A 12,407-nucleotide genomic window follows, 5' to 3' on the forward strand; every position below is an offset into this window, starting at 1 on the left:
TCAGGAGCGTCGTTCCATGCTACCTCTCAGAGAGAATTCTCCGAGAAGTATGTTCCCGGAAATCTTGGATACGTATATCTTGGTGATGATCAACCATGTGCTATCGTGGGCAAAGGCGTGGTGAAAATTAAGTTGAACGGGTCAGTATGGGAGCTGAAGGATGTCAGGCATATTCCCGACCTGAGAAAGAATTTAATATCCGTAGGCCAGTTGGCTGGCGAAGGATACACCACGACCTTCCATGGAGATGATTGGAAGATCTCAAAGGGCGCAATGACGATTGCCCGAGGCAGGAAGACAGGTACATTATATATGACAACAGGTACACGTTGTTTGATCTCAGTTGCAGCAGGCAATGAGACTTCAAAGCTGTGGCACCAGAGACTTGGTCATATGAGTGAGAAGGGGATGAAAATCATGCACACAAAGGGAAAACTCCCAGGACTGCAGTCAGTGGAGATGGATATGTGTGAAGAATACATACTCGGAAAGAAGAAGAGAGTCAGCTTTCAGACAAGTGACAGAACCCCCAGGAAAGAGAAGCTAGAACTCATTCACTCAGATGTGTGGGGACCAACAACCACCGCGTCCATTGGTGGAAAATACTACTTCGTGACTTTTATCGATGATCACTCTCGGAAAGTATGGGTCTACTTTCTGAAGCATAAGTCAGAAGTATTTGAGGCTTTCAGGAGATGGAAAGCTATGGTCGAGAATGAGATCGGTCTGAGAATAAAAAAGCTCAGGACCGACAATGGCGGTGAATATGAAGACACCAGATTCAAAAAGTTCTGCTATGAGCACGGGATCAGAATGGAGAGAACCGTGCCCGGCACGCCTCAGCAAAATGGTGTAGCTGAGCGGATGAACCGAACGTTGACAGAGAGAGCCAGAAGCATTTGAGTACAGTCAGGCCTACCGAAGCAGTTCTGGGCAGAAGCGGTCAACACAGCAGCTTACTTGATCAACCGAGGTCCATCGGTTCCATTGGAGCACAGAATACTAGAGGAGGTATGGTGCCGAAAAGAGGTAAAACTCTCACATCTTAAAGTTTTCGGTTGTGTAGCTTACGTGCATATTAGTGATCAAGGCAGGAATAAGCTTGATCCCAAGTCAAAGAAATGCACTTTCATCGGCTATGGTGAAGATGAGTTCGGCTACCGCATTTGGGACAACGAAAACAAGAAGGTGATCAGGAGCAGAGATGTGATATTCAACGAGAAGGTGATGTACAAGGACATGCACAAGACTGATGACTCAGAGAGCGAGTCAATATTTGTAGATGCAGATGATGTCCCGAGCAACCTCTCGAAAGAACCCAATACAAAGGGTCCTCAGCAAGAAGAGCCTGTTGGACAAGATGGTGCACAGGAGCCCGACGCACCAGCTCCGATATTAAGAAGATCTTCTCGTCCTCCTGTACCCAACAGGAGATACATGAACTATCTGTTGTTGACAGATGGCGGGGAGCCTGAAAACTTTGATGAAGCTTGTCAGTGTGAAGATGCGAGCAAGTGGGAGCTTGCAATGAAAGATGAGATGAAGTCTCTCATATCAAACCAGACGTGGGAATATATCATCTTACTGCTGTATGTTGATGATATGTTAGTTGTAGGAGGAGATATGGAGGATATCAAGAGTTTGAAGCAGCAGCTGTCAAAAGAGTTTGACATGAAGGACTTGGGTCCAGCGAAGAAGATCCTCGGAATACCACGAGAGACAAGAAGAAAGGGTTCTTACGGTTGTCTCAGACGGAGTACATCAACCGTGTTTTGCAGAGGTTCAACATGGGCGACGTCAAGCCTGTGAGCACACCCTTGGCTAGCCATTTTCGCCTATCGAATGATCAGTCTCCTCAATCAGAAGAAGAGAAAGAGAGTATGGCTCAGGTACCTTACGCCTCAGCTATCAGAAGTTTGATGTACGCAATGGTCTGTACGAGACCAGATATTGGCCATGCAGTGGGAGTGGTCAGCCGGTTTATGTCGAATCCAGGAAAAGCTCATTGGGAAGCGGTCAAGTGGATTCTGAGATATCTACGAGGCACCACACAGAAGTGTTTGCACTTTGGTAAGGGAGAGGTAGAATCACCAAAGAAGCATCACTGGCTATGTATTCACTGTCGGAACTACAACTGTTAGTTGGATGTCACGGGTACAGAAGATCGTTCCCCTATCCACTACAGAAGCTGAGTATGTTGCAGTGACTGAAGCCAGTAAAGAGATGATATGGCTTCAGGGTTTGTTGACAGAGCTGGGATTCAAACAGGAGAAGAATGTTTTGCACAGTGATAGCCAGAGTGCGATACACTTGGCGAAGAATTCAGCATTTCATTCTAGAACGAAGCATATTGCGCTTCGGTACCACTTCATCAGATCCCTGTTGGAAGATGACGTGTTGAAACTGGAAAAGATTCCAGGAAGTAAGAATCCAGCAGACATGTTAACAAAGACGGTGACCGTTCAGAAACTGGAGTTGTGCGCAACTTCAGTTTGCCTTCATGTATAGATGATGAGGGCGGAATGATTCTCGAATTTTATATTTATGGAAAAAAGTAAACTGGATAGGAAATTTCTTGTTTGCTCGCTTATTTGAATGTTTCAATGGCTGGAATATTACGTAAGGTTTGATCTAGTTGGGCAGCATTCACATTTATGTTTAATATATCCATGTCATCTATTTATTGGCTCATAACCTTATGCTTATCTTGTATCAGGTGAAATTTCCACAAGGGATTGAAATTTTGAACATATTCAAGAACTACTCATCCAAAACTTCCATATTGGATGACTTTGATTTTTATGAGAACCGGCAGAAGGTCATGCAGCATAAGAGGAGTAAGCCGCCGATCCCGAATTTTGACCTTCCATCGGTAATGTCTACTGTCTTATTCATGTTATAATTTACACTTGTCTACGAATTTTGATACTGCATGGATTATTATCCATTAATGTTCCTTCTATTGGATACTTACTGAACTCCACCAAATTGTTAATGATACTTTGAATGCGAGAGAACCGCATGAATTTTGTTATTTGATTATGGCACAAAATAATGCACCCTTTTAAAGAATGGAGACTGATAATCAGAGTGAACAGTCGTCAAGAAAAATTTATGTTCTTTTGAGTATGTGTTTCGTTCATTTTTATTCAAAGGCCTTACTTTTTTCTATGTTTTATAACGTGTACAGCTCAAAGTTGAAGAATTGTCACAGGTCTCAAAGCCAGATGATGATCTGAAGTCTGTTTCAAACCCTCAATCTGTAGAAGCTGTGTTGTTGGCCGTGGATGTGGCAGAATAATGACTCCTCAATTGGAAGCTTGGCTTGCTTGTCTCTGCTGTCATTAGCTCATAATTATTGGCGTTACTGAACAATGCCATTCTTCGAGGATTCAGTTTGTTGTTTGCCTGACAATCCGTTGAAAGATTAACTTCTAATTTGTACAGGAAGAAAGGGGTTAGTGTTCAAGAAAATCTCCCCAAGAGCATCGGGTGCCATGATTGGGCTGAGATCATTGTTGCCGATCAGCAACAGCTTGCAGGAATCACCGCTGCAGTTTATAGATCATTTCCCCCCTTTGTTCTCTCGCATGATTTCCTTTTCTGTTTGTTGGCATTTTTTTGGCCTTTTGTTTCTCTTTCCATTGTTGGGCTTGTGATGGTTGGTCAAGTTTCTTTGGTGTCCGTATTGGTTCCATGGGTTGGGAAATGATGCCTATGGAGCTTGTTCCTTCATTACTGTTGTAAAGTTCAAAAAGAAAAGGAAAAAAATAAAAAAGAAAAGAAAAATGACCCAAGTTATTTGCTTGGCATATTCAGTTGTCTTTTTCCCCCCTCTTTCACCGATCTCCTATATTATTCTATGTTCTTCTCTCGTGAGCTCATTCTCTAGTCTCTTCCTTGATATTAAATTATTATTATTTAAGCAGAACCAAGGATTGTGTTAAAGTCAGCAATCAAAGAAGTTCTTGCATAAATATTGTGTGGACAAATTCTCAAAACCAATTCTATTTGAGATTTATTTGTAAAAACCAATCTACTTGAGATTTATTTAGCATTTTCGATTTAGTTTTAGTACAGTTAGTTGAATTTGGGTTGAAAATGCTAAATAAGTTATGAAAACTTTATGAGATTTAAAATCTCGTAAAGTTTAGTGCTTAATTAATTAATGCTAAACAAATAAGGTTACAGAAACTTTACAAGATTTTTGTTTAGTGTTGATTAATTTTTTTTGAAGCCAAAAACAGGGCGAAAAGCCATGTTCATAAAAATATATTTATATCACAACCAGAATATACATTTGAACCTGAGTTTACCAAAAAAGGAGGAGGAGGAAAGTACAATAGATGTAGACGGAGGAGAGCGGACCTTTGTCGTCATCCTCCAGTCTACACCTATCGTGCTTCCAAGCCTTCCTTAATCCAGGAGAACTCAAAAAATCAAAAAAGAAAACCAGAAGTTGCTAATAGAAACCAACGTAACAAAAACTGATTACAAATACATTACCAAAACACATTTCCACAACTTGATAAGCCAAAGAACTCAGGATGAGCTGAGGACTGCTAGAACCGGAGGAAGCTACTGTCCCAATAGCAGAGATTACTGGGGAACTAACAAAAACTGAAATTTCCAAAACCAAAAGGATCTCCTGGGGACCCGAACCCTTAAGGATGATTTTCTTCGAAGTTTTCATTCCGAGAAGATTCCGCTATCGCTGGCAGACCAGAGTTTATTGCCGCATTAAGCATCCTCTGTGATTTTTTGCTCTTAGAAGCCCCTGTCCAGTAGAGAACAAAGCGGGAAGAATTAGCTGCAATAGAGGAGGGAGAAGAGAGAGTATTATTGAAAATAAAGTTGTTGCGGCTCCTCCAAATGCACCAGCATGTACAGGGAAACAAAATCCTCCATAAAGCTTTATGATTCTGATTGACCAAGAATTCTTCTTTGCCTTTAATCAAACTTGTTACCTCCTGAGGCCATAAGCTGGTGGAAGAAGATGGTAGCAAGATGGCCCATACAGCTTGGGTAAAGGGACACGATATAAACAGGTGATCATGGGTTTCCATCATCTGGCTACAAAGTGGGCAAGATAAGTCACCCGTCCAACCTTTTTTGAGCAAATTATCCTTTGTTTGAAGCTTTTTCTTGCTTAGAATCCACAGGAAGGTTTTAACCTTGAGGTGGATAGGGGTTTTCCAAATGAAATTGTGGAAAGGGGATAAAATTCCTCCTTTGATGAGGATGTCGTATAACGATTTCACCGAAAATGAATTAGATGGATTGAGAGGCCATAGAAAATGAAGGATAATTTGCGGAAATTGCGGGCTATGGTTTGAATCCTCAGATGGTTGACATATGAAGAATTGGACAAGAAAATGGGAGAAAAGATAAGATTTGTATAAGATACTTCAAAGACTAAAGGAATGCTGAAACAATATATGCAAGTATTAGATGATTTTTGGCTTTGTAGGCATTGGTTTCTACTGTTTTTGCAAAGAAGACTTGGGGTAGTAATAGCTAAAAGCTTGAATGAAAAATAAATTTGTTGCTGAATATTTTCCCTTTATTACAATAAAATGTCAAACATCATGATAACTAAAGATGCAGCTAGTATTAATAGACAAGTTGATTTAGCTAACATATATTCATGCCATTTTTAACTGATAACATAAGTGGGAGTGTTGGCATCACCGATCCTGCTTACTCTTCGATTACTAGCCCAATTTTGTCCCTTTCACCATTATCCTCAGTTCCATGATTTCCACTGATCGCAAAAGCATGAAGATCACCAAGTTCCAGAATGTCGAAGCCGTTTTACCCTTTGAACATGAGTCCTCTACAGCTTACTACCTACTGGTTCCTTGAGATGCAGGGTTGGAGGTAAGTGGATTTTCTGGTTTTTGTTTAGATAATTGTTTGTTTCCTTTGTTTATGATTAAGATTAAGTTTTTGTTGAAATAAGTGTGGGTTGAGGTTTAGGAAATCGGTCATCTTAATAATGGAAGATGCTAGTTATTACTAATACTTAAGTGGATGGCAAAATGTGAAAGATCCCTCTATTTTGTGTTGAAACGAATGATGGTATAAGGAGGTAAAACTGAGGAATATTCTTTATTTTATTGTCAAGGAGGTTTATCAAGAAAGTGGAGAGTAAATTGGCTTTGAAGATCTGGAGGAAATTTTTAGTAATTACCGAAGTTTTGAAGGTTATTACAAGTGAAAACCCAAATATGAAGTAGATATGACCAAAATGGAATTGAAATTTAGTAACAGAACTCAGCGAAATAGAATCCTCAGTTTAATTAAGATTTTGAAGCTCCTTAAATAGAATCAATTGGCTAACAAGGCTAGAAAGCTTAGATTTTGGCATATGCAATGAATGTGCTTCTAGAGGGGGGAAAATCAGTTTAGTTATGATTTGAAACCCAATACACTTGGACTTGACAACGACAAGTGTATTCTTGTTCATGAGTTCATCGTGTATGATATATTGTTGAAATAAGTGAAGGCGAGTAGTCACTTACGCCTACGGTAAACTCTCTTATAGATATGGTTGGTGAACCATATATATGATCCTTGTGTCCTTTTTGTCTTCTTATCTGTTGTTCCCTATAGGACTTGTTTGTTGATTGTTAGAAAGATCGATCCTGATTTCTTATTCAAGTTTGAAGGATACCACTCTTGTTTCTAAAACAACTTTATTTCTAGTACAAATAGGCATCTTTCTTTTTTATCATTGAGTTTGAGTCCATTTTTTCCCTGAATCTATATAGACTATCAAAATGAATTACAGAAGAAGAAAAACCCGCTATTATTTCAGCAACAACTTTTTTCCAGATTGTAGAGCTCCTTGTTTCCTTGCTCTTCCAACTCATTGATAGAGATGTACGCAGACAGGGTCCAGCTTCTTATCTATGCGATGATGTTAGCTTTGTATTCTGCTATCCATCTCTCAATGATTTTAACCTCTTCATTTCTTTGAGCGATTAGCCATTCAGGGTCTGCGGGTGTCGCTGGTAATATATCCAAGCAATGTGATCCTGCAAAACCATATGGTGATCAACTATTTCTGTTTCAGCTGAAAGTAGCGATTCAGGAGCCGGAAAGGAGAAAACATACCTTGGGTTGTATATATAGCGACTATGGTATCTGATATATTGCATAACACCCTACAATAATTCCAGCCCAAAAAAGGAAATTATAATGGTAAACAAAACAGATAGAGAAGAGTAACACAGGGATTGAATCATTCGTTACCCTCCACTACTGTAGGGATCTCTAAGACCATTGGAAAATATGATGTTACTCCCAAAATTTCTGAGTACTGACTTGATATTCTGCAGATACCAGATGCAATGCAAAAGTCAGTTCTCGAAAAAAGATGTAGGTTTAATCAGGAATGGACTGCCGATGGTACAAATAAATAAATAAGACTATATGGGTCTATGGATTCGTTCAACCATTTAAAAATATTACAATTAGACGTGCATACACATATCCACTGATGTAAACTTATAGTTGGAAATTAGCGGTAATAAATAATCGAAGACATGTTAGTAAGGGTTCTAGAAAGTATCAGCATCAATCTGTCTAATAAATCACTTCAAATTTTCTTGATATTTGCTTAAGATTTGTCGTGGATTTCAATTATTCTAGCCAAGTAATCTTTAACTATTAGAAAAAAAAACTTTAGGTGATAGAAATTTTTATAGTGTGATATTTTGGGTCATTTTTTGTATTTTTTGCAGATGTAGGTTACAATACTATTATAGATTTTATGCAAAACAATTTATGATTCTATCAGTGGTCATATGGTCTATCTCTTTGTATACGTGATTTATTATTATTATTATTATTATTATTATTATTTTGTGTTTTGGGTCAGATAGAAGGGAAGTTTCTCACCCATTAACATATTGTTAAGGAGGCGAGAAAGGAGGGAAATTGAAAATTCCATGGAAAAAAGGAGACCATTAACTTTGACTTAGACTACACTAAGCAATAATAAATATACTTACATAGTTAGATAACCTAAGTACAAGTTCTGACTTTTTACTGAATTACAAGCAGCTCAGTTGTGTTATACAAAAAATGAAAAAAAAAACAAAGGAGTAAAAGGTTGAGAAAATAGAATAATTCGAAGGAAATATACGACCTGTGGATAGTGTCCGGATTTGGGGATGCTGTTTCTAATGAGTTTTTCTCCCCAATGAAGGCATCTTCTTGCTGTTAAAGATCTTCTGAAGACATCACTAAGTCTAAATTTCTAGTGCTTCTTTGTTGTTTCAGGTTTGTATCTCTAGCTTTGGGTTTACATGGAGTGTAGATGGCGGTTGCAGGTATATGTTTTTGTTGTTATCTGTTATACTTGATGCATACTGTACCTTATACTCGATTATGATTACGTGACTTCGTCCTAGAACATTTTTAAAAACTAGGCAAAAAATCAAAGAACGTAAATAAAATACTAAAGAGATTATTTATAAACCAAAGTAACTTACATGTCCACCAAATTCGGTGGTCATCCAGTGGGGTCTTGGAGTTACACCCCACTTTTTTTGACAGTCCATTGTGTAGTTATAAATGTTAAATGGCTGCGCTTGGAACATAGTATCATTGCTATCACAACCAATAGGCATGACCATTTCACTACAAGTCTGAATCAAAAACTTTAGGTGAGTATTAATTTTAAAAAATTTATTGGAATCAAGAATTTTGGTATATTTTAATGCAAAGATCATATATGATGGTGGTATTCCACTCGGTTTGCAACTGGTAAAGCTTTCTACCTGCCAATACCATCCAATTGCTGTTTCAGATGCAGAATCATCAATATTGTATACATCAATATCAAAGCATTGTTTCTTGCCATTCCATGGCGTAATACCAGTAAATACCCTTTCAAGAATTGTGGCCTCGTCAAATGCACCATCAATGCCACTGCATAACAAATTAACAGGTTGCGTCGTGGGATCATCATATTGAGCCGCTGCACTATATATCGATGCTAGGGCATCTTTGAGTTCTGGAGTATTATTCAGCGGGCTTGAAGGTTATAGAACAAAGAAAAAGGAACAGAAGTAAAAATATAGTAGCACCATGAAGGGAAAAAAACTTAAAAGTATCATGGTTACCGGCAAGTGTGAAATATTTGGCTTAAAACACTGAGACCATTGATTTCAAGACCAAATTTGTCTATCTCAAACCATGATTCTCTGATGGTTCTGTAGCAGCTTTTGCTTGTTTCCTGCGGCCACGATATATTAGTGTATTAACAATATGAATGGCTCAGGTCAAGAGAATTAGATTTATTATTGAGATACTTACTTGAAAATCCTTTGTAACAATACTAAGATATCCATTTTCAGGAGTAATATCATCAAAGTAGAGAATGGGGGCTGATGAAGCAAAAGCTCCGATGACAATGTGAGGGTACTTCAGACGAAACCAGGATGCAAGCACTGACAGAAGAGCGATGGTCAGCAACATTAGCAATGAAGATCTCATGATAAAGTTTGAGAAACTAATTTATTATAAGATGTAATTTTCTTACTTCCTCCATAGGATCCTCCCATCGCTATCACAGGGCAATTATTAGCAGATAAGTTCTTCTTCAATTCTGTAATCAGTTGAGCATAGTCTGCGAGAGCTTGTGTAGAACTGAAATATCCAAGGGTGCTAGTGTTCTGATATGCTTGTTTTCTAGAACCAAAAGGGTTTGATTCGCCGTAATATCGATGCTTCAAGATAGGTATAAAAGCTAATTTTTAATAAATTGAAATACTAACTATTAGTTCTGATAATTTAAGTGAATGTAAAATGATTTTTTTAAAACAAGTTATAGCTTGAACTAGTCGTCCTATCTTCTTAACCTTTCATGGAACCTTTTGACCATATGAATTCTCTCATAATCTCACTATAGGGAAATGTTTTCATACTGACATAACAGAAAGCTATCCATAACTGAAGATTTATACTATATTTTTCTGAAGAAAACTATAGTCATAAATTCTTAGGTTACTTTATGTATTTATTGTTTTTGGAGAACAGGTTCTTTTATTAATTAGGAAAAAATGCTTTGAATATTCTTATGGAGAAATAGACTATTAAATGAAGGCTAACATATCTATAAAATACATGTCCGTATGCATACATACATGCACATGACATGTATATGTCTGATATCATGGTTAAATTTGTATACCGTACCGGTAATAGTTTTTTCCAGATACAGTGCTCTCAGATGTGACGGCTAAATGTCAATTAGACCATAAACATATATAATTTGATAAAAGAATGTGCCTATCATTTTTGTTTTCTGTCGAAACTTTTCCAAGGAAAAGGATCATCTGATGAGCTTCAAAATCTCACCTCGATAACTACCAAAAGTGCTTGGAAGTGTGGAGCATTGTCAACAAGGAACCCAGCTGAACGAATTACACTCTCAAGAGAAGCCTCATCTCCAGTGTAGACAAATATCGGTGAGTTGTTCTTTGCACCGCCCCAATACTTGTCATTGATCGCATATCTCTGCTGGAAAATATCATAGCTCTCTGGCCGGTAGTTGAAATGGTCAATCGTCTGGCTATAGTTGTAGAATTTATATCCACTTGAAGAGATTTCATTGAGATTTGATTGAGATATCAAAAATTTTCCATGTGTGCTCTCTCTAACAAGACCCAGCTTGGGAATCTTGAGGGCAACAGATAAAGAAAATGCTGTAGTTATCAACAGAAAAAAGATAAAGAAAAGGGGGAATGCTGAGGAGGGCAACAGATAAAGAAAATGCTGTAGTTATCAACAGAAAAAAGATAAAGAAAAGGGGGAATGCTGAGGCCATAACCTGAGGATAAAATGTGTATAGTTATCAACAGAAAAAAGATAAAGAAAAGGGGGAATGCTGAGGCCATAACCTGAGGATAAAATGTGTATAAGAGCTTCAACTGATGAAGCTATAGGTATGTATATATGTAGCGTCTATATTTATATGCAGGCTTAGCCGGCTGAAGTACATCTTTCTTGATTTTGTTTATGGTAATGGACAACCCAAGAAATACCAAATTTCTTCTGTTTAGGGGTTAATTTTTAATGTCAAATTGAGAAAGTAAGCACTCCAGCTGCAAAGGTAATATTGAAGGAATTGGACAAGTACACTTACCAGCAACAATCCTAAAACTATTTGATCCCACATAGTTTATAGAGTTTTAGAGCAGTGGAGATTAATTTTCTTGCAGTAGGATAAAATTTATACTCATCAATTCTTTGTTGTTCACTAATTTATAAAGTGCTGGTTAGTTATTTTTCCATCCTTATATGGTGCAGGTTACTTGCATTACTAGTAATTGCAAAAACTTGGAGTTGAAGGTTTGGATGCTATTCATTTGATTTGGTTGTTGAGTATTTTATTGGAATTTAGGTTTATAGTTGGGTAGAGAATCTGCAGATGTTAGAGACATGAAATGAGAAGGAAAATGGGATAAAAGAAAAAGGTCTTGCCTAAGCTACCTTAAAGAGTAAGGAGTGCTGCAGAGAAAGCATGCAAGTTTTAAATGATTTTGGCTTGTTGGCGTTGGTTTTGTACTTTTTTTCTGCTGAGTGCCCCTGGCACTGGTGTAAATACTGGCTATACTATTTTGAGTTTGTTTGGGTTATTGTGATCTGGCTCAGTGGAAAGAGAGCAAAAAGCTCTTCATCAGCTACAAAAGATTATCTAGTCATAAATTTTTAATTAACACTCACACCTTGTGACGTCCAAACATAGTTATCTATGCTATCCCTATATATAATGTAGGGGGTTTATGTTCAACAAAATTGAGTTATACTCTGTAGCACAAGAGGGCATATTTTGTATTTTACGCTAAGACTCATATCATATATTTTCTCCTGCTCCTCGGATATTAGATGCTACACCTAGATAACTCTCAAATGGGGCTTATACCGACGTAGATGACCAGGTAGAGTATACTAGGAACGTCGAGAGAACCATGTAGAAGGAAACTAAGTTCTTGTTAAGTCATGGTACTGAAAGAAGCCGGGTTTTCTCCTTCCCATTTCTGAATCTTTCTGTTCTTTTTGTTGTGCGCGGCGGAAGCTTTCTAGGGCAACACGAACAATAACTAGAACTAAACCACAAACAATATTGATATCCGCTTCGTCGGTCGACCGGACCGGTCGACCGCGATCAATTCCGGTCGACCGGCCCGGTCGACCGATCACCATCCAGCAGAAGCCCCAAAAATCCAGAGAGCCGTCGGTCGACCGGGCCGGTCGACCGACCTCCTTCCAGACGCACAGGAACCCTTGTGCACGAATCCGGGATCACCATCCAGCAGAAGCCCCAAAAATCCAGAGAGCCGTCGGTCGACCGGGCCGGTCGACCGACCTCCTTCCAGACGCACAGGAACCCT

The 12,407-nt window shown here is 38.4% G+C and overlaps 1 protein-coding gene and 1 long non-coding RNA gene across 3 annotated transcripts; one reads left to right on the forward strand and one right to left on the reverse strand.

Moving 5' to 3' along the window:
• On the forward strand, positions 2,572-3,812 carry LOC109834068. The gene is made up of 2 exons (XR_002245446.1): positions 2,572-2,872; positions 3,191-3,812. It is a non-coding gene; the product is annotated as an uncharacterized LOC109834068 (long non-coding RNA).
• On the reverse strand, positions 5,887-10,946 carry LOC109834069 (lysosomal Pro-X carboxypeptidase-like). Of its 2 annotated transcripts, XM_020401965.1 has the most exons (10): positions 10,907-10,946; positions 10,372-10,766; positions 9,554-9,740; positions 9,328-9,461; positions 9,135-9,247; positions 8,790-9,045; positions 8,502-8,657; positions 7,258-7,337; positions 7,120-7,169; positions 5,887-7,040 (listed from the first exon to the last, which is right to left on the reverse strand). In XM_020401965.1, exons 1-10 carry the CDS (start codon positions 10,908-10,910, stop codon positions 6,913-6,915), a joined length of 1,503 nt encoding a protein of 500 aa, XP_020257554.1. In that variant the 5' UTR covers positions 10,911-10,946; the 3' UTR covers positions 5,887-6,912. The 2 variants fall into 2 exon arrangements, with proteins under 2 accessions (XP_020257554.1, XP_020257553.1); XM_020401964.1 differs by having other exon boundaries at positions 8,502-9,045.

This window comes from Asparagus officinalis, chromosome 3, assembly GCF_001876935.1.
Source record: "Asparagus officinalis chromosome 3, Aspof.V1, whole genome shotgun sequence".
Taxonomy (NCBI): domain Eukaryota; kingdom Viridiplantae; phylum Streptophyta; class Magnoliopsida; order Asparagales; family Asparagaceae; genus Asparagus; species Asparagus officinalis.